The 23334-nt window shown below is 34.3% G+C and overlaps 1 protein-coding gene and 1 long non-coding RNA gene across 2 annotated transcripts; one reads left to right on the forward strand and one right to left on the reverse strand.

The window, feature by feature from the left end:
- Window positions 1–5350: 5350 nt before the first annotated feature.
- LOC117924344 lies at window positions 5351–14509 on the forward strand. Its single transcript, XR_004652756.1, has 2 exons — window positions 5351–5963; window positions 14200–14509. It is a non-coding gene; the product is annotated as an uncharacterized LOC117924344 (long non-coding RNA).
- Window positions 14510–20595: 6086 nt separating this feature from the next.
- Window positions 20596–23282, reverse strand: LOC117924337 (protein SRG1-like). The gene is made up of 4 exons (XM_034842950.1): window positions 22797–23282; window positions 22051–22298; window positions 21325–21649; window positions 20596–20974 (listed from the first exon to the last, which is right to left on the reverse strand). Exons 1-4 carry the CDS (start codon window positions 23058–23060, stop codon window positions 20711–20713), a joined length of 1101 nt encoding a protein of 366 aa, XP_034698841.1. The 5' UTR covers window positions 23061–23282; the 3' UTR covers window positions 20596–20710.
- Window positions 23283–23334: the final 52 nt, after the last annotated feature.

A 23334-nucleotide genomic window follows, 5' to 3' on the forward strand; every position in this document is an offset into this window, starting at 1 on the left:
AAAGGAATTTTAATCAAATATGAAGTTGATTGTTTTCTCGTCTATAATACAAAAAGAGTTAATCGTAGATAGAGAGATGGAAAATTGACTTAATGGAATTTGACCTAAGATAGAGATTGTTGGAAAGTGTCTCAAATTTTTAATTAGTATAGATTCTTCTTTGTAAAGAATATTATAGAGAATATTTTATAAATTAATATATCATTGTAATATTAGACTTCCTTATAAAATAACGAAAATCGTTGGAAATATCTCTGTAAATATTTAAGTCATGAAAGAAAAAGTGAAGATAAGATTGTAAATACCATGTTAGAATGTTACAATTAATATTGTGGTTCATTGTTTGTGATCATTCAAAACTTGGTTGAGTTGATTAGTTTATCTTCAATTTAGTCGACTCAATGTTCATACCCAAAACCATGTTTCATGTTTCAAATTTTTTATGGTGAATAAGGATACAATATAGATGTACAATTTAATTGAAAGGAATATTTTTCAAATAACAACAAAATAAAATTGTAAATTTTATCTTTTTCCATTAAGTTGGATGATGTTTGTGGTGTGATTTTGACTTGATCCTTTTGAGTTATCGTTTCCATAATCTCTTTTGTTATTTTACTTGCATGAAAAAATTTGATAAGCATGGGTGAGAATGTGCCTTATTAATCCAACGAAGGCATAGAGTACAAATTAAGTTGGTAGCCCGAAACATACCGAACTTTTATACAATTGTTTTTTATACTTAGATTTGATATAATTAAGGTTTTTTTTTTAATTCAAACTAAATTAAAATTAAATTTGGACCAAGGATTAAGGAATCCGTGTTGACTAATTTTTTTAATATTTATAATATATGTTATTTAATATAATAACATTTTTTTATATATTTTAAAATAATTTGAAAGGAAAAATATAAAATTATATTATGTGTTATAAATTATTATTATTATTATTATCAAATTGAAATATTTTTTTATTTATTATCTAAATTTTAATATAAATATAAAAAATATATAATTAAAAAAGTTATTGTAGACTACTTAGGTCTAATCTAACTTAAGTTTGATTCACAAAACTCAATCAACCCATGTCTAATTTGACTATCCTAATTTAACCTAAGCTCGAATTGAGTTTGAAAAAATAAGGTCAGATTGAGCACTTATGATTAAAGGTCAAATTGGATTGATTTAGAATTTGAATATTTCTTAACTTGAGGTGTGTTTATTTTAATGTTAAGTTAGAGATGGTAGTTTGCATACAAATAAAAACAATATTTTAGGTGTTTTAGTCCAATGACAAAAGAAAAAAAAAAACAAAACAAATTAGATCTAATAATTTATGACAAGCATCTATTAAAGCAGTCTTTAGCAAATCTATTATTCCAAGATAATGTTATATACTTATAAAAGTAATTTGAGTGACTATATTCAATTTATTGTAATAAAATATGAGAAAGAGACTACTTCAAGAAGATATATTCTAGCGAAGAGAGAATTTGTGGACTATTAAAAAACAATTTCATATAAAAAAATCTTTATTACATCAATATGTAAACATATAAAAAATTTAGTAGATTAAATTACTATTAAATTGGTCTTTAAAATTGTGACTTTATAGTTCAACAAAATTTGAGTTTCATGAGTGATGGGTCTAACACATCAAATACATGACATGCAACTTAAAATATAACAAGTGGCAACATTTAGAATGCCACAAAATCAAGTCTTCAAAATAAAATAAAAGTAAACAATTGAGGTTAAAAGAGAATTAGAAGTAATATTCTCTCATTGGTAAATTTTCTAAAAAAAAGAAAAGAAAAAAAGGAAAGAAACAAATCTCGCAATCAAAGTAAAAAAGAGAATAAAAAATAATAAATTTTTTGTTGATAAATTTCTTGGAATGAGAAAAATTACTCAAATTAAGAAACTAATTTTTTTGAATTAAACAATCAAATCTTATTAGGAAATTTAAAATTTAAGTCTTTAACTTCACTTATAAATAAAGTTGATTTCCTTTAACGAAGAGGAAAAAACAACTTCACACAAAAAGAGTTTCACAAAGATATTGAAGTGTAGTTGACTATCTTTAGTAGATATCGAGTTAATTTTAGAATTTAATTTTAAGGGATCTAGTATTTTCCTATAGTTCCAATAGTCTCCATTTGAGCTATCATTTTCTAGCGGCATATGATTTGAGGAAGTTATTTAATTAATTATATTTGTGCATAAGCATAAGAATACATATACGTAAATACAAGTACTTATAATTGGTGGCATTTAGTTTCTATTTGGACCATTTAATCAATTGGAGCACATCTAATGAGTCAATTAACCAATGAGCTGAATTAGATGACTTAAGCTTATGTTATGAACCTTAGTCACTTAAGCCCATTCTTTGTAGAGGACCCTAGCCACCATCTTCTCAAGGTGAAAAAGAAGCCTAAACTTCTCTTTTGACAAGATCCAATGGGAGAGTTATCAAGTGGAAGACGTTTAATCTTTGAGATACTCTTTATCAACTTAAAAGAGGATCTAGTAACATCCAAGTCCAAGCATGTCCTAAAGCATCCTATAAAGCAATAATTAAAAACTTACATATGTTTCCTCTATCTCTAAGACTTAGTACTATGCTCCTTTTTTTAAGTCCAATATCAAGTACTTAGGGTGCTCAAGGGCCCTTTAAGAGGTTCAAGTGTCTTTTGAGTGCTCAAGCACTTGAGACAAATTTTTTTTTTTTAAATGATGACAAAATAATATATATATATATATATATATATATATATATATATATATATATATATATATATATATATATAGTGCTCATACCTATTCTATACTAAGGTTTTTATTTTCTAAATGTCTTTATGTGTTGAAATTTCTTGATGTGCTCTAACATGAGAACTAAGCATTCCCAAAATTCTTAAGAATATAACTCCAATTCAAGGTAAAGTTCATGGTAGTTGATTATATCATCTCATGAAGTTGAGGTATCCACTAAGGAGTATGAGATACTATGTAGCATGCAAAAAAGTAAGTGTAGGTTTTAGTATAAATCTCAGGGAGAAGGTATAGTCTAGTCCAAGTAAAATTGTATACTTGTTTTTTTATATTTAATGGATTTGCTTTGTGGTAATTAGGTTTATGATTTTAGCTCTACAACGCTTTTGTGAGATTATCTAGGTGGTTTTTTTTTTTTGTGATATCCTATAATAGATAGGGAAGAAAGTTCCTAGCGTCATATATGTATATGTTGCTTTTAACTTAACTTTGTAGATGCGTTTTAAAGCCATGAGAACCTCTTTGAACTTAGAGTAAATAATATTTATACGATTGAGAGTGAATTGTTATAAATTGTATCAAAGTTGATTTCTGACTTCGATGTGAGAGTTTGTTTGACCCTATGAGGGTCTTTGTTTATTTGGTTTCGCAATCCCATAAGACATAATAAAGACATCGTGTTTGTATAAAGGGGAGGTGATTATGATATCCCATATCAAATAGGAGAAAAAATTCCTAATATTATATAATTATGAGTTTCTCTACTTTGTAGATGTGTTTTATACTATTGGGAGTGGATCATTACAAGTGATATTAGAGTCAATCCCCAACCTCGGTGTGGTGATTTGTTTAACCATATGAAGGGTGTTTGTCTGTTTGATTCTGCAATCCCATGAAACATAACAAGAACATTGATTTTGTATGGGAGGAAGGTGATTATGATATTCTATTTTATAGTCGTGAAGACCCATTTGAATCTAAAACAAACAATATTTACATGATTGAGAACAAATCGTTATAGTTTTTCCATATATCTCACATGTCTTGGTGTGATGAATTTTTTATTTATTAATATTTTAGATACACTAATTTGGTTAAGAAAATAATAAATTATATAAAAATGAATTTTGGGTTTAACAAACAAGACTCCCCATCCTCCTTTCTAAGTAGTTTAATGAATCAAGTTAAAAGACTTTCAAATACTTCTTGAGTTTTTTTTTTCCTTTCAAAGTGTCTAAATGCAAAATAAGAATTAAAAAAAAAAAATAATAATAGTGTGTTTTTGTATAAAAGGTTCATATTTCATATTTTTATTAAGTAAGATTAATGCACGATCATAAAATTATATTAAGACCCATCAAATGTAATTTCCCACTCATCTAATTTTTTATTTGTTTTTAAAATTTAAAGTGGATGTGAAAGGCTAAAACGACATTATATATCCCATGCCGATCCCCACCTAAACCCCAACCCTTCCTTTCAATCATTCTCTTTATTTTCCTTTCGTTCTCTCTTTCTTCCCTTATGACATGGTGGGTCACCATGATCGATGGTTAAAAGAAACGAAAGGGAAGGAAAGAGAAATGAGAAGTAAAGGGAAGGAGTTAGGATTAAGATCTAAGTGAGGGTACGTGTGAGGAAATCAAGAGTCTGTCAACCATTTCATATCCACTTTTGTATTTAAAAAAAATATAAATAAAATAGGGAAAATAAATTTGATGGGTTGAATGAATTTTTTCCTTTTTGATTTATAGATTATTTAACCCCTTTAATCATAGATCTTCAAATTTTTAATAATTAAGTTAAAATTTAGAAAAAAGAACATTATTTTTTATTTAAATATATCAAAAGAGGTTTCATTTACATCTCATAAAATCCATAAAAAGGCCTGACAAACATGACATTAATAATATTCACGACCATGATTTCGGTAAAAGAACTCTTAAAATACCATTTGTAAAAAAATAAGACACCCATTTCATTTTAGGAAGTAATAAATAAGGTACCTATTTCATTTTATTTTCCTATTGGCAAAATTGCACAAGTGATTTATCATATGATGAATAATACAAGCATATGCTACTATTAGATTAAGTATTATTTGTTTATTTATTTTAAAATTTTAATATATTAAAACTTACTGACCCATCATTCATTGCAAGTTTCTATTGAAGTAGATAATAAAGCCAACTCAAACCATTTGTAAAGGAATTGCCACCTAACTCAATGTTATATTTGCCATATTATTTGAAAATATAGAATGGTTAGGTGAATGCAAATATAAATTCTTGGATTAATCCGAGGAGTATAGATTAATTATTAAAGTTCTATTCAATAAATAGCATGGTTTGTCATTTTTTGAGAGAATTATCAACAATGATTGTAAAATTAATGAACTTATCCTTTCCAAGAAAAGGCCAAAAATTCCCCTGTTGCAAATAATAATGTTAAAAGGGTATCAATAAGAAAGAAATTAATGAAGAAAATCTATGAAAAGATGGTGGGTTTGGCATAAAAAAATGAATGAAGAATTTCTTTATTGATAGTAAATAGAATAAAAATGATAGGATGAAGGGAGTGGCAACAAATTCTGAGGAATTTTGATGGAGGTTGGAGTTGATGTATGGATTTAGGGAGGGATATAGAATACCAATTGATTGAGTAACTGAAGAAATGTTGGAATGGAACAGGGCCAAAAGTAATGATGCAAAGGACAGTGAGATGAAACGTAAAAGGAATCCAAAACCCATGGTTTTAAGGAGAAATCTATTGTCTGATGAAAAACCAGAGATGGAGGGTAGGGGAGTGACGGAGTGGAGAGAATGGGAAAAGGGACGCACAAGGGCGGGGTTTCATTTTCAAATGGGTGCACCTCCTCCAATGTGAAAACAAAATAATCTCTCTCTCTCCCTCCCTAGATTTGCCTCTAGATTCGTGCTCCCTTTGCTCCTTTCCTTAACCTCCAAAGTCCCCACTCTCCCCCGTTCAACCCCACAACTCAAACGCCTTTCGAAACCCTTTGTTTTCTCTCTCTCTCTCTCTCTCTCTCTCTAAAACACACATATAATTTTAGGGTTTTTCTAGTGACCTCTGCAATTCGATGTCGAGTCTTCCATGGCCGTGGGGGGCCTCCGAGGTGTATCGCATGCCAGTGCAGTGCGCTGAGAGATGGTTTGAACACAAAAGGTGACAACTTTTTCTTTGTCCTTATTTTTAGGATGAAGAATTGGGGACTCTAGCTTTTGTTGTCTGTTGTTAGGGTTTGTGGTTTGTGGGTATCCGCGGTTGATTTGTTTTTTGTTGTGATTTTTGATGTTACCTTGATGCGAATTGGGTCCAGTGCTTTATGGGCTGATAAGGGCGTTTGTATTGTAATAAAATGTTGGATTGTTCTTCCTTTTTGGGTAATATTTGCTTTTGAGGGCATAAATCCGATAATATTTTGCTAATAACAAGAGCTTATAAAAAATGATAACCAAATGATGTCTGAAATCATAAGGGGGAATGTCTGAAATAAGTTCAAATTTTTGCTCCTAATTTTCAAATGTTCTCTTATTGTTACAACATTGGTTTATCTCTCTTCACTTATCAAAAAAAAAAAAAAACATTGGTTTATCTCTCTTCCAGTCTCTTACCCTTGTTCCCTTAACTTCAGCTGAATTTTACCATTCAGCACACTAAGTTGGAATAAAAGAAGAATTGGATTTGGGGCTGTCCGATTGATTGCTTCTTTCTTTGGGAGAAAGTTGACACAATATTATTTTGATAAGGTCAATATCAACCAAGGAGCTGCCCAATATTTTTTTTCCAATTATTCTGAAAGTAATCCAGCTGCTTCAGAAAAAAAAAAGAGAAATAGGAAAAAAGAATCAAAGCTGAGTGGTTGAAATGATAAGACAAAGTTGATTTTTAATGCATATAATAAATTGAGTGCAGCAGTGGTTGGCCTCCTGCACTGGAAGTGACACTGGAAGGGTGAGCTTCCGGCTGTTAGCTCCTAGAACTAGATAATAGGCATTAGTCATTCTGGGCTGGAAGGAGGCAGGCAAATGAAGGCATTATGGGCCGACTACAAGAAGCAAAGCTTTGTAGACTCGACAAAAAGAGAAAAAAGAATCACAGTTGAGTGGCTGGAATGAGAAGAAAAAGTTGATTCTTAGTAAATATAATAAATTGGGTGCAGCAGTGGCTGGGTTCTAATTGCTGACACGGCCGGATACAGTGAAAGGTGAAGGAAATTAGTGGATAAGAGACTGGAAAGGAAAGAGACCCTATGATATATTTATATGTGGATGATGAATAATTATGTTTTTGATCAGAAACAAACACATTATCATTAAAAAATGTAGACACAAAAGAGGGATGAATATTTATTTTGGCTGTTTAGGGAAGTGAATATTATAAAGGACTAGTGTGAGATTTCCAAAAATGAACTGTATAAAAGCTTTTATCATTTGTAATATTGGGTCTATCTAACTTTAGCTTGGTCTGGCTAGGTCAAGTGCAACCATGAATAGAACAGACTTTATAGTTACCTGGCATGCTCAAATGATTTTTCTTTCTTTTCTTTCCTTGTTCTTTTTTTTCCTCACTTGGGATTATTTCTCTGTATTCATGGCCCTTCTGGGTGTAGTATTTTCTACTTTGAATGAGTATTGACTTCTGTGATTAAAATTACATGAACAAAGTTTGCACTTGTGGAATCTTAATTTGATTGATTTCCACATTTTGTTGCCTGACAGGATCATTCAGCTGCCCTAATAATAGCATTGGTGAATTGTTTGTTTTTATCCTGTTTCTTCTTTTTAACCTTTTCTCTATTTGTTCCTCTTCTTGCTTGTATCTGATTTGTTTGATCTCAATTAGATGAACTACAGTATTAATTTGTTGATGTTTCATTTGATCTATAATATATTTTCCTGTTTTTTTGTCTTAGGATCCTTGAGGTGGCCTAATAGCATCATTGAATTGTGTGTTTTGTTTCTTTGTTTGTTTATTTATTTATTTTGATAGGCAAAAGAGAGAATATATTAAAAGCGCCTAAAAGATGGCGCACCAACATACACACGAAGTATACAAAATTCGTCTAGTCTAGACGAGGAGAAGATAAACAAAGAAACCTTCCCCTTACTTTAAGCTCAGCCTATCTACAAAAAGTATCATTGTCAATGAGTGATGCTCTATGTACGCCTTGACCCAGTTTACAAAAGTATACAGAAAGTTGGATTTGATTGCTTGATTCAACTTCTCAATGTCATTAAAAGCCCTCCCATTAGAAAGTTGGATTTGATGGCTTGATTCGACTTCTCAATGTCATTAAAAGCCCTCCCGTTAGAAAGTTGGATATGATGGCTTGCCACAAGGGATTGTTAAATGTTAGGGTTTGAAGGGAGGGTGGAATGGAGTGAAAGGTGAGATGGTTAGAGAGATTGGTATTGGTCTTATGTAAGAAGGGATGTTGCAAGCTCAAGGAGAATCCACAAAACTAGAGACAAAATTTAGGAGGGGGATTTTTCTTATTTATTTTGGTAGGTAATGGAGCAGTTTTTATAGGTTTTTTTTTTTTTTTCCTTTTTAAATGAAAACTATTGTGTTAATCATTTCATGTGCTTGAATGAAGTAAAACCCCAAAAAATAGAATGGAAGAGATGACATGTGTAGTGAAGACGTGGTGGCCCCTCCTCTCTATTTCTATTAGAATGTACTTGATACATATCAATTTTGTTTCGGCAAGCCTCCAACTTTAATTATCAAACCAAGATCCTCAAACCAATCTCAAAGTGCTCAGTGATGAGAGTGCTAGCTACACCATTGAGGTGCACCAAATTTGTATCATACCTTTGAGCTTGGTCTCTATTCAAGCAAGCATTTAATATCAGGGCATTGTTTCGAAGGTGACACCTTCAAGGCAGTATATGAGATTATAGGCTGATAACTATTTTGGAGGAATATTCATCTTTTCTTTATCAAGAGTGGAACAATCACCCCTCCTAGTTGTGCATGATGTTACCTTTATCTAGAGGTAGGATAGGAAAATCCTCATCGACATCTGCCACGAGGTGGCATTTGCATTTTGTGAGTTGTTTTGATATTGGAGTATTTACTTAAGAGATAGATACCTATATCCAAATGTTGTAGCATTATGGCATAAGGAGGTTTTTAGAGATGGTAAGTACAAGGGAGAGTACGGAGATAGCCATGTATTGGAATCAATGTTACCAAAGGCCATCACTTGGGTTCCCTAGGCCACTAGGCCAAGCAAGGCAAATAAAAGTTGCCTTTTCAAGACCTTGGCGAGGTGGCTTCAAAGAGGCAATGCTTAGGTGCATGAGTTAAAATTAAACATACTTAGATTGTAATTTAATTTGATTTGACATGTGATTAAACAAAGTATAAGATAAAATATTACATGATTAATCATAGTGATAATGAGATAGAGGGCTATCACTCTAGTCTTGATGGGAATGATGACAATTTTAATTTCAATGACGATTATGATGATAACCAAAATTTCTCTTGGATGTTCATTTTCTTATTTTGTTATTTATTTTGATTTTTAGATGTTTGGAAAATTAGAATATGAATTTGGATAGGATGAATTTCTCTAAACGATATGATGTTTTTTATAATGTGGGGTATAATATTTAACACTTTGAATAATTATTACTATTTTGTTAATTTTATAAGACACCATGAGGGATGGAAAATTGATGGTATTGATTATTGAAGACCATGCTTATATTGGTTAAGTGTCGAATAAGAAAAAAATATATTTATATTTTTTATTGCTTTAGTATAGTTAGATTATCGCTTTGTTTTTTTGCCTTTCCCCTTAGTTTAGAAAGTGTCTTATCGCCTTGACATCACGTTTGGCTTTTAACAACATTGATTGGAATGCAAGGGTAAGATACACCCAATGTCATGTTAGTGGAGGATTCTCTGGGTCTTGTGGCACTAAGTCCAAGGACATGTGGCATTCTATGATTATCTAGGTTTCAATGATGCCTATTTGTTAGTACTTGGATATGTGGCATATAATGAAGGGACCACATTGGTTTAGCAAAGTAAGATGTTGTGAGGCTTTAACTTCTTCATGGTTATCCTCAACATGATCCTTTTATTGGCCTTCTCTTCTTATGGACTGATCTCCCATTGCCTTGTATATTTTATTTGAAAGTTCAAAGTCCCACCTAAAGTTGTGAGTTTTGCATGGGTGGTAGCAAATAGAAAGTTTCATACTAAGAATATGTTGTAGTTGAGGAGGCCTTCTAAAATCCTACCCCTTAATTGTGCATCATATGTATTCTTTGGAGAATCAATTGACCATTTATTTCTTCATTGCCCGGTGGCTATGACTTATTTCCATTGGTGGGGATCAATAGGGTCTGTCATTGGAGTGTAGTTGATCTCATGAGTATTAGGTTCTGGAGTAGGCTTAGTGTTATGTTTATTTCCAATTAGTCAAAGGACATAGATTGGCTTGAGTGTGGTTTGTGGAAGAGGATGTTGTGGCTAGGAGACTGTAAAAAGGGATACTGTGGATTTGTTATTGGCTTCTGTACTACCATGGAGTTTGAGAGAAGTTTGAATTCTGTCTCCATTGTTCTAGTTCTGAAAAGGATGGTGTAGAGGCCTTAAAAAGATTCCAGACTGATAAGCTTGATGGGGAGTTTGTATAAACTAATTGTGAAGGCCCTTGCATAAATGCTTAGTAATGTTACTAGCACAGTGGTACAGATTTCCAAAATGTGTCTCTATGAATGGGCGGCAATCTTTGCTGCAGTTTTGTTTGGAATGAAGCCATTGACTTGAAGAGGAAAAGTTGTTTAGCTGGTGCTCTTTGCCAGTTGAATATCTCTTTTAACAATGCTCCTTGAGTTTTCCTCCATTAACCGTTTGACTCATATTGCCTGTAAAGAGAATTCTTTCCCTTCGAAGATTATTTGGAACTCTTGTGTGCAGCCCAAATTAAGCTTCTTTGCGTGGGAGGATTCATAGGGGAGAGTTCTAACCTTGGATCGTTTGCAAAAGAGAGGTTGGGTTCTGGCAAATAGATGTTTTTTATGCCATACATGTGAGGAGTCAATTGACCACCTCCTCATTCATTGTGAAAAAACAAGGGAAGTGTGGATGTTGCTCCTTTCTTTTTTTGGAGTTTCTTGGGTTTTTCCTCTTTCGGTGAAGGAAACCCTTTTAGGATGGAGGGGATATTTTGTGGGTAAGAAGAGGAAGGTGGCATGGCAATTGGGACCGTTATGTTTGTTTTGGGTCATATGGAAGGCTAGAAATTCAATTGCTTTCGAGGATTGTAGGCTGTCCATCCAAAAGCTGAAAGTTTCTTTTGTGTATTTACTGTGGTCAGAAACCAATTTGTGGATAAAAGATGGTCCTTCGACCTTAATAGATTTTATAGAGTGGGTGTGTATGCGTTAAGGGAGAAGATTTTTTGTTTTTTTCCTTGTTGTATGGGCTCTTTTGTAAGGGGGTAAGTTCCCTTATACTGTAATTCTGTGGGTCGCTATTTTAGCGCCTCTTTGCCAATGCAATTATACTTATTGATCAAAAAAAAAAAAAAATTGCTTGTAAAGAGAAATGGTGGATAGATTAGGCGTTATAGTTTAATCAATGCTATTCTTGGTCTTGCTTAATGGGATTATATTGTATTCCTTTGAGGATCCTAGGGGTCTCTAGGGTGGAACCATTGTTCCATTTTCTGTTTATTGTTGTTATGGAAGCATTTAATAGGTTGGTGAAAATGGCAGTGGAAGATGGTTTCCTTCAGCTTTCAGGTTGGGGCTGTGATACTCTACTTGTGGGGCTGGTTTGGACCAACTAAGGTATTGAGACGCATCTTACTTCCTTTTAAGGAAGTATCTTGTTGAAGGTTTATTAGGCCAAGATTGAGCTGATTCCTATGGGGAATGTAGAGAACATTGCCTCATTCACAGCTCTGTTGGTTTGCAAGGAAGGAAAGCTACCTTCTACTCAGCCAAGGCTCCCTCACGAAGCCTTCTTTAAGGTTAAAGGTGCCTAGACTCAGTATCCTACAGGTTTGACAGGAGATTGCTTAATTTGAAGAGACTATCTTTCAAAATGTGGTAATGTTAATTAAGAATATGTTATCAAGCTTTCCAGTTCCCTTCATTTTTACATTCAGTCCTAAATTTGGTGTCTTTGAGCAGAAAAGATTTAGTCTCACATCCATTCTAAATGGGAATTTATCTGGTGAATTGTGGGGTTGTATGCTTGTCTAAGTTGAAAGAGGGCTTAGGTGTAAGAAGTTCAAGCTTGCTTAATAAAGCTTTTCTTGGAAAGATCTATAATTTGTAGTGATTGTTTATGAAAAATGTTTATGGGCAGGAAATAAGGGATTGAGTCAGTGGATTGGCATATGGGGCATGTGAGGGGTCATCAGCGAATAGGGTTATGGAAGGAGGTCAGGAGAGGATGGGAGGATTTATATTATTTGATTTCTTTTTTGATGAGGAATGAGTAGTGATTGAGATTTTTTTTTTTTTTTGATAACAGTGGTGATTGAGATTTTGGCATGGGTCTGGTATGGAAATGGCTCTTTAAGGGTGAGATTCCTAGATCACACACATTACACAATACAGAGGCATTAATGGTGGGATATCACTGGGAGCAGGCCAGAGGTTATTGGAGCCTGAGCTTCATTTGGGGGTTTCTGGCCAAAGAAATGTGTGTGGTGGAGCCCTTTATGGAGGTTATCTACTGCACCTGGTCTAATTGAGAAAAGGAAGATAGGGTGATGTGGAGGGCCTCCACAATGGGTTGACTCTGAATGATTACTGTAAGAAGTTATTGTCAGGAGGGGGTGGTCAGTCTCAGTTTGGCATATTTTTAGATCCTGCAACCTCTTTATAAGCAGCCCTCTTTGTTTGTGTAGCAACATGGGAAGATTTTGACTATTGAGCACTTGATGTGTCTGGGGTGGAGAATGGTTGATCAGAGTCATATATGCAAATTGAGTTGGGAGTTGACCATCTTTTTATTTGTTTTTGTTTGGTTTCATAGGATATATGGGTGCTCTTTTTGCATTATTTGGGATTACTTGATTTTTCTGAGATCAATGAAGGTGGTGCTTGGAAGCTTTCATGGCAAGTTCATCTGAAGAAATGGAGAAATGAGTGGAGAACCTCCTTTTGGTGTTGATTTTATACTTTCAAATGAGAGGAACAACAGATCTTTGAGAGGTTTTAAACTTTGGAAAGCAAGCTTAAAGTTGTATGAAGATCCTTGTATAACTGGTCACTGAATGTTTGCTTTGTTGGTTGGTGCTTGTTCTAAAGCAAATTTATAGGTTGGGCGTTGAGGGGTTAGGATAATGCCTTGTTTTTCTTTGCTAAGGTTCCACAGAATCCTTGAGAGGGTTTAAACTTTGAACACCAAGATTAAAGAAAGTGTTTGAAGATCCTTGTATGACTAGTCAGTGAATGTTTATTTAATTTGTAGGTGTTTGTTTTCAGAATTCATTGATGGGTCGAGTGTTGAGGGGTTAGGGTAATGCCTTCTTTTCCTTCTCCAAGGCCTCTATTCTGGCTGTTTTGCCTAGGGTAATTATTTTCTAGTAGTTGAGCAATTGACCAAATTCTTTTCCTTCCGTGTGCTTCTGAACCTTTAGTTTCTGAATTTGCTTGTCCTTTTTCCTTTTTATTCTTTTTTCCCCTCCCTTTTGTGGCTGGCAGTGGTAGGGAGTGTGGTTTGGTCAGTGAAGAATTTTTAGTCAATGTTATATGTGAATGTAGTTAATCTACAATAGAAACAGTCTAGTTTAGAATGAACCTTCCACCAAATGGATGCCTAAAACCATATTTGCATTTGAGAAGTACTTTGATGATTCAAGATGTGGATCTTAAACAAACTGATTTTTTGAATGGGACATGCATAAAATAGACACTGGTTTTATCCCCTGTGAATAGAGAAGTCTGACTTGTAACATTAGATGTTTTCTCTCTGACATGGTGTATTTTTCCTTATACATGATACCTTGAATTGGTGTCATGCAAATCAATTAAACATTGGTTGTCAGTTGTTGTTTAGTATCATATCAGCAATTTTTTCTATTTCTGACTGTTCAAGCAACTTACTTTGCTTCAGTAAGTGTTCCTTAGAAGTGAACAAAGGAAATATATTTCATTTTTTTGGTCCAACAATGTGTTCAAGTGTGCGTTTGCATGCGTGAGATGGTATTGAAGCAAATTTGTTGCAAGCCATTCTGTAGTTAACTGCTGCTCACTGAAGTTATCATTCTTTTGGTCTGAATGGCACAGATATTCTTACCCCCTTCCCTTGCGCCATTATCTTTAATTATGAGACTTATATTGAACCTGTCTCTTATGGTCTATTGTGTTTTGTTCATATATTGAACTCTCTCTTATAGTCCATGTTTTGTCCACTTCAGGATTGAAGACAGCAGCAATGCCTGCTGTGAGAAATATGTTTTGTTCCAACAACATACATGAAAGAATTGTTGCATCAGCGGCAGTTGGAATTCATGGATTGATATATGGCAGGTTTGGGATAGGGAATGAAGCCATTGGTCCGCGTAGCCTTGTGAGATTTGTATCATATTGACATCTTCTGTAAAGTATTTAGCTATTTTGAAAATTTTTCGTTCATAGATAGAATGCTGCAACTTAAACATTTGTTCTCTTTTGGTTTTTGTGCTATTCTATATTTTAATATAATTGGATCTCCCTCTCATTCTCGTATGGTTGTTGGGTTTCCCCTAACTGAGATGTTGATAGAAAATTCCTTTTATACCTGATGATCATTTCATTGATTTGGGGAAATTTGATGCCACAACTGACTGAAATTCAATGCCCACGACTAGTTGCAGTTTAGGACATGGTGGATACTGATTTATCCTGGTTTAGTGAAGTGTTGATGCGGACCATATTGTGGAGAAAGGGGAAAATTGGGTTTGTTTGGAATTTTCTATATATTGGAATGATTATAATTCACATGAACATTTTAATAAATCCACATGATTACTGGTATTTAGGTTGCTAATGATTTGTTTTTGATTTACTGTTGTTGGGTATCGTCATTATTCAAGGTATAAGCGCACTCCTGCTTCAGCCATCTTCATAGGTTGAGCTGATAAGGGACTTCTGTCAAGAGTCGTGTATGATACAAATCCCTCTGTTGAGCCATTTGCTTCACAAATTGCTGGGACATTACCTTCAAAAAGTCTCATATGGAGGGGGATCAGCTGTAGCACTAATCCAATTCCAATCTTTCATTATTTAGGTCCTTCTATTTCATTGATTTGGAAAGGAGTGATAGATTGAGGGGTGAAGCTGATTGGAATCTCTGGCTGTGGACATGAAGAGCAGCAGTTCATCTTATCAAACCATCATAGGATTTTCGTAGGATGGTTCTTCAGTTCTGATAAGCTTCCGAGGCATCTTTTCTTGGAATGGAGCATAGTTGAGTGGTGTTGTGTTGGAATGGAGCATGGTTGAGTCAGTAGGGAGTCTAGGAACTCTTTAGAAATATAGTAAGCTCTTAATGTCGATAATGATCAGTACTTGGGGTAAAGAAATTACAAATAGCAATTCGTCAGTATGCCTTATATTGCATTTAAACTATGGTCATCGACTCCGTTTATTATTTTTTAGTGGTTACCCATCATTGGGACATTCTCTCTCATAAATGTTCACAAGCACTAACATATAATTTTCCTCTTTTGCTCTGAACCACAAAATTATTATCATTCTTTAACCCCTAGGATCCCATTTTAAAGTTTTGACCATCCTCCATGTGTTCTAACCCCACTTTGGGGGCATTGCTTTGTGAAACTTTAAAGAGATGATGCTTTCTATTTCCTCTATTGATTTAACTGTGCATGGTAGAAATGCTAATGGCAACATGCTTGAATTTTCCTTGCCTTGTAACCTTCCAACTTTTTGTTTGGTTTAAGCAAGTTCTGTTAGAACCTTCACTTTATAGGAATTGTTAGGGGGGACAACAAATGTTCAAATACCCTGTAGCTATTTGATTCGTTTTGTTAATCTTGATTTTGATGATAACAAAACAATATTTGAAACCAATGATTTATCTTAAGTATGTTTAGGTAATAAGATTTTCAAAGCAATAAGTATAGAGATAAATTAAATAAAAGGAAAATGAAGAAATAGTAGGCTTTAAAGAGAAAAGCTCTCAAAATCTATTTGCCTAGGATTTCTTTGTAAGGTTGTTAATGTATTAGGATCATGTCTATTAATTTTATTCATGCACCTAAAATTATCCTAGAGTTGAATTGTTTTAAAATCTTTTATATTTGGATGATTTTATGCTTTTAATTAAAACTTTGCGCCAAATGTTTTCTAAACATATTTTAAAAGGTTTTAAGAAGTTGAATACAAGTTACCAAAGGTTTTAGGCCTTAAACCGAGGTTTTTTATGCACTTTACAATGTAATAAGTTGAAGTGAGGATGAACTAGTTGAGTTGGTTGGTTTAATTGGTCAATGAGTGTTTTTACTCTCTTTCTTCTAGTAGCTAAGTATTGTTAGCAGAGCTTTGCCTTTCTTGGTCAAGGCTTGGATGAAGCCCTAAACCCCAATGATCACTTGCCAAAAATACTAATTGCTAATGACTAATGAACAGGTTGAATGGGTGCTTGATTAAACGACCCTAAATTGTACCTAACATCTAGTTTGAGCTTCTAACTCCTATAAAAATGTTCTAAACTTCACTGTTTTGTAAGCTTCATATTCCATAATCTTTTTAGAATATATTTAAGCTTTGAGGGAGTTTTTTTTAGTTCACCTTGTTTTAAAACTTGCATATCAATAGTTTATCTTATATTATTTGAGTCTAAATTTTGTGCTAGGATTTTGTGAGGATGTTTTCTATCATTTCTTGTAAACCTTTGTGAGGGGAGATCAAGTGTTGGTATCACCTAAGGAAATAATTATCATTTCTTGTAAACCTTTACAAGAGGAGATCAAGTGTGATGTATCACTTAAGGAAAAAATCTAAGTATGAGGTATCACTTCGTGTGTATCAAGTATGAGGTATTACTTGGGTGTTTAAGAGTGACTCGTCTCTTGAAGTATTTGTAAGTGCCCATTGGAGTTTGTCAATCCAATTGTAAAGTTTGAAGATTTGGTTTGAAAGTCTTGAGTATATGGAACTTCAAGCTTGAGATTGAATTAGAGGATAGCGGACAGTTTGAAGATTTGGTTTGAAAGCCTTGAGTTATGGAACTTCAAGCTTGAGATTGAATTAGAGGATAGTGGACGTAGGTTGGGATTAGGTTGAACCTCTATAAATCTTGAGTTTGCCTTTTTTCTTCCCCAATATCTATAATTTATATGCAATTACTTTTTATTATGTTTATTATATATATGTATATAATTATATATTGCATTCATATAGTTTAAAATTGTAAAAAGGTACTATTTTAGCCTTCCTATCTTGTCTTGAACATTATGCCCCTAATAAAGTGTTTCAGAGAGAGCATTTCATTCATAGTACCTGATGGGTTTATGGGATATGTGGCAACCCATGGTTGATTATTAGTAGTTTATTCTTTGATGGGTGCTGCACATTGCCATGATCGCCTAGAGTGGCTCTTTCTTTGCCATTGACGGAATTCTTGGTCCTTTACATACGTAAACGACGGGTGTTATTCCCTAGTTTCATCCCTAGGTAGGGAGAGGTCATGGAATAGGCACACTAGAGCTTAGGTGTAGATTCATGGTAGTTTGGTGTGTTCGCTAGATTCAAGGATGCCCAATTCGTTGAGTCCGCCTAGAGCACCACTAGAAGTCCCCTTCTGGTCCTCGGCATGGTGCCAAGCAAGTCCTTGGGCTTATCTTAGGTCGAGCAGATTGTGTTTGCAATGATCTAAGGTGTCACTTGCTTACATTAGATGGAGAGTAGTGGAGGGGCATTAATAAGTGGGCGGTAGCTCTCACAGACTAAAGAAGTGCAAGCACTAATGTGTCAAGGAAGCTGATTAGTGAATAACTTGATAGTACACAAATTTAGAACCAAGTATTCTATCCCGAAAGTGGTGGGCACTCGGTTTTTGGATGACCCTGATAAGGCAAGGTCCACAACCCTATCTCCTCTAGGTGATCATATATATTTCACCCAAGAGCAATTCACGTTGGGTTGAGATTTCCGCTCCTATCTCTTGTTAACCAGTTCCTACTCTATTTGAACATCCCTCTCTAGTTCGTTCGTCTTAACATCATGGGATTCTCATGGGATATAGTATGTTAGACGGGTTGCATAAGTTAGTATCACTTTGCTCGAGGCACTGTTGGTCTACGTCATAAAGTTGAGTAGGTGGTTCCTATCATCTTCTCAGTCATTCAACTTTAATTAGTCAGAAATCTACCAGGTTCTAGTAAAAGGGTCGGCTAGAGGCAGTGTCATCATGTTTGATTAGCAGTAGTTCTCCAATGATCTCAAGGCTATGTATAAAAAAATTTCAAGGAAAATACAAGAAAAAGAAAAAATATAATAAAAGAAAAAGTGAAAAATTTAAATTTAAATTAATAAATTGCTATTATTTTTATTTCAAACTCATTTAAATTATTTAACTTTTTTATATAAAGATTAAATAATTTTTTAATATATGAAATTTTTATTAATTTTAATAATATTTAACTTTCTTTACTGGATAATACCACTTCACGGATAAGAAGAGGCATGACAAGTTGGTTGATTGGATTGAAAATGCCTGATTTGATAATGTAAATCCTCTCTATACAAGGATGCCAACCAAGGCAAGTACGACCTACTCCTGTTAGAAAAGAACTAGAGAGATGCCCTTGCCAGTCCGACCTCTTTTGTTCTTGGATTTTACCTCAAATTGTAATTGACCACCCAAAGGAGAGTGAGCACTACTTCATGAACCTCAACACTACAATGGGGTTGCACGACTTGCAGACGTTGAGATTTGTCAGGCACTATTTGCTGACGGGAGAGGAAGTGAGTAGTTGACACCTTGTCAAAGGAGGGCTTAGAGAGTCGCTCTAAGAAGTTCCGGGCGATCGGCTCCAAAGAGCTCCATCTATGTACCAAACTTGCTTGATTGACCATCCGTTGAGTGATTAAGCAAAAGAGGAAGAAGAAGTCGAGGAAAGGCGCTCGATCCGTGTAAGGGAGGAAGAAGGCGAAAAGCTGGATTTGGGTGTGCTAGATCTTTGTGTCTGGTGAAAAGAAAGGAACAAAAAATAGGAAACTGGTTGGGTCAAAGAGTGCTTCTCCGCAAGCGCCATCGCCCCTTAAGGAGGGTGAGCCCATGAGCCCATGCATGGGCCATCGCCCGTCCATTCACAGGAGGGAGGTGCTATAAGCCACGCTGAATAGTGCTGTGCACGACCCGGTTTAGAGAACTAGTGATACATGTCAGGTCAGGGCTCCTCACCTTAAATTTTCACTATATGAGAGATTGTGAGGCTTGCATCAGGGTAGGTAGTCACCGGCATCAAATTCTAAATCCTCTAGGATGGTCGGTCACGAGGATCAAACGACTTTCAACAGCTACGAATTTTACACATTGTAATTCGTTTTTTAGGATAGAGTTTGTAGGTTACAATGTTCACATATTGTAATTAACTTTTTAGGATAGATTTTGTAAGTTAAGTTAAATATATGAAAGAAAATGTTTTTTTTTCTTAATTTTATTGTTGAGATATATCTTTTATTTAAATTATTGAAAATATAAATAAAACTAAATTTGACAAATTTATAGGTCCTAAAAGCAATGTGGTTAATTATTGCTATTGTTTTTTTTTTCAAATGCAATGTCCCTTGGCCCTTGTAGGAAGTGTCAATGTACACATGTTTGGGTTGAAATATAATGATGTTTAATATATTTAAAATCTATAATGATGTTTATTCTTTTTCTCTCTATGCTTTTTAAGGGTCAATTGAAAAAGAAAAGAAAAAGACGGTGCTTTTAAAATATTGAGGTTCTTCATCTTTTATTTTGATAGTGGTAAAGAAAATGTTTTATTCAGTTGAAGTATAATGATGTTCAATGTATTTAAAATCTATAATGATGTTTTTTTTTCCTCTCAATGCTAGTTAATAGTCAATTAAAAAAAAAAAAGCCGATGCTTTTAAAATGTCAAGGTTCTTCATCTCTTATTTTGATAGTGGTAAAAGGAATGTTTTATTCTATGATTGTTATTATTATTATTATTTTGTTTTTCTCATAATAGTGAAATCATCATAGACAATATCTTTAACATCTGTATATTCTCAAAATTTTAATAGAATGCTTACTTTGTTTTTTCATATATGCTTTAATAATTTTGAAAATTTAAAATTTTTACAAGTAAATATTTTTTTCTTTAAAAAGTAAAACCATGTCTTCCTATTAAAATCATCAATAAAGTAAATAAAATATTTGGATCTCCATTTGAAGGGAAGTTCCCCTAAACAAAAATATGAATGAATCAACACAAGAAATTTTTTTACTTTTCATGCTTTTTCTATGGGAAAAAGGATTTTTATGATTCTCCTAAAATGCATATTTCACAATTGATATTCTTAGCAATAAGTAATTTTAGACTTTCAAAATTTAAATGCTCAAAATATAAGTATATATCATGACTCATTCTTATTGTCAATTATAAAACTAAAGTAAGATAATTTTCATAATTAATAATTAATAGAATTAAACAATTTTGTGTCATTTTTATCTCACCCTTCGTCTCAAAATTGGCTTACACTCAATTGATTTTGGTAAAGACTTGAAACATATAATACATTAGAGATAAAACTTTGTTATCCATCCTTCAATTTGATCGAAATCTTGCCGTTACCCTTTACTAATACTCTTATATCATTCTCAAACTTTATATATGAATTAAAGGTCTTAATTCTACGTCCAAGTTTATTTTCTTTTACATAGCATACAGATACCTTCGAGGTATGATCTCAATTGCTTTCTGCTTCACTGTCAATCTTCAGGACGTCAAGGTATGATCTTCCATGGAGTTCGCGTGAAAATACTCCCTTTATGTAATCTGCAACACTCACATTTTTGAAGAGAGCCGGAGAATGTGGAGTGACAAGGCTAGGCGCCGGACCAATATCCCCTTCGAGTTTTGGGCTGTAAAATGTGGCGATCGAGAGCCTCTCCTTGACGGAGTTGACAACCGCACGATGCTCGATGCTCCGATAATTACCATTTGTCACAATCTATCAAACCATGCAGGAAAACAAATCAGAGACTTTCTGGAGAAGTATGACTCGTTTGGAAACGTTTTCGAAAACAAAATGAAATTATGTTTAGTACTCATATATGAGAAACAGTTTTCGTGACCTATTCTTTGTAATACAAGTGTTTTCGAAACAAATTCTGAAAAAATTGTTCCATGACAATTTAGGGTACTAGTCGTTATTGGGATCAAAATGGGCCTAGACCCATGTCAGGCTATAGCCTAGGATTGGTTCTTCAATTGAGCTGGAACTTGGTGAAGCTATTACAGAATCCGCAGCCTGGCCAATCAAAATATCCTAATGGTTAAAGAATGAGAAGCTGTTGTTACCTCCAAAATGTCTCCGATGTTGACAACAAAAGCATCAGGAAGGGCCTTAATAGGAATCCAGATCCCATTCTTCCTTACCTGGAGGCCTTCCATTTCATTGACTTGTAGGAGTAGGGTGAGACCCACCGAATCCGAATGAGGGGTTAGGCCAATGACTTGGTCAGGTTGTGGACATGGGGGATAATAATTCATCCTCATGGACTGAAGCCCTTCTTCAAAAAGTGCTTTCATAGCTTTAGCTTCCATTTTTAGAGCTTTTGCCATGAAGCCAAGTATTGCCATGGCAAGATTTCTCAGTTCAACTGCGTAAACTTCCAAGGTATCCCTACATGAAAAGGAAAGATGCTTAAACCTACATGTGAAGGTCAATGGAGCTTTTATCTTTTAACATAATTTATTCATGTTTCGAATAAGTAGGCACATCCATGTTTTTCTCCAAACGTGATATAGAAAGTAAATTTTTATTTAATTAAAAATTTAAATATATCAAAATTATCATTCCCTTTATAAAACCATTTTTAAAACATAATTGGTACAAAGGTGGTAATATAAAAGTCAAATATGTTCTCGAACAAGCCTTTAACAAAGCTATACATTGAACTAATTGAGTTATATATGCCCAAGCGGTGTAATCTATTGAAGATGCTTCCAAAATTTTATTACTAGAAATATATTTGAGAGAGAGAGAGAGAGAGAGAGAGAGAGAGAGAGATCCTTCTCCAGTACCTGAATGGGAGAGGTAACTTAGGGAATAAGTGTGGTTTCCTCAAATGGGGTGGAAGAGTGACCATGAAGAAGAGGTCTGCCCAGTCAAGTTTCTGCTCCTCAGAGACAACAAATGCCTGTCCAAATCCCTCTATTTGTCCCGGTTGTTGCCAGAACTTTCTCTTCTCTTCCATTGGGAGATTGAAGAATTCTTGTATTTCTGCCTTTACTTTCTCCATCAAACTACTGCTGACTCCATGATTTTTCAACTGCAATTTATATGATTCGTCACCTATAGTATCACTATTAATTCTATTTTAATGGAAAGAAGTTAATGGTTATTATTATTTGAAGACGACAGACAAGGAAGAGATATATGCGGATACAATCCAGGTGATATCTTGTTATTTTAAAATGTTTCTTTTAAATCAACCTATTTATTTGTTCTTTAATTTCCCTCTTGACATGGTCCAAGACCCTATTTGTCTTCAAATATATATATTTTTTGATTTATTTGATTTGAAATCTTTCTTGTGATAATCAAAGGGAGAAACAGGTCATCTGGGCTTATCTAAAATCACCCATAATCTTGAGAATTCAATTATTGGGTGATTGCTAAATCGAAAAACAAAACAAAACAAATCTTTGCAGGGTGTTTCATGAATTTTTTTGGATCTTGAAACTTCGGTTTTCTTGGTATGAGTTTTGATTTGAAGAGTCCAGTTTGCTAATAATCCTTTATGCAAGTGAGTACTATGCATCCGTACCTGGAAGAAACCCCATTCCTTGCAGGCATCGTGCAACTTCTCCAGTTCTGACTCCATGCCATCTCCGGAAAGCAAGCAGTGGAAGTCGATGACGGGGATATGAGGTAAAGGAGTTTGAGAAGTACTCTGGGATGAGAATGGAGGGTCTTGTTCAGGACGCAGGTATCGTGGTGGGACAGTGGTGAGTGAGTCCTTTGCCAGCTCCTGAACAGAAGGGACCAACAGAGAGCTACCAAGGCTTGCTGCTTCCCCTGGTTCCTCCATGTATAGCTGAGAGTGAGACCTGTGAAGAGAGAACCTTAAGACTGATAGGTCTGGCCTCAAATGTTTCTCACCTTCCGCTTGAAGCTCAGATCCACGAGGACCATGACCTTGGTGTGATAAATATGTATAAGGAAATCCGGGGCTATGACACGGATTTGGCGGAAGTCTGACAACGCATCAACGGTGGCCACATAATTGAATATCGAAGCGGTTGATGAAAAAAAGGGAGCAATTGAAACACTAGTTGTGGTTAGCTTGTAAATGGGGGAGGGAT

The sequence above is a fragment of the Vitis riparia genome, chromosome 10 (assembly GCF_004353265.1).
Source record: "Vitis riparia cultivar Riparia Gloire de Montpellier isolate 1030 chromosome 10, EGFV_Vit.rip_1.0, whole genome shotgun sequence".
In the NCBI taxonomy this organism is placed as follows: domain Eukaryota; kingdom Viridiplantae; phylum Streptophyta; class Magnoliopsida; order Vitales; family Vitaceae; genus Vitis; species Vitis riparia.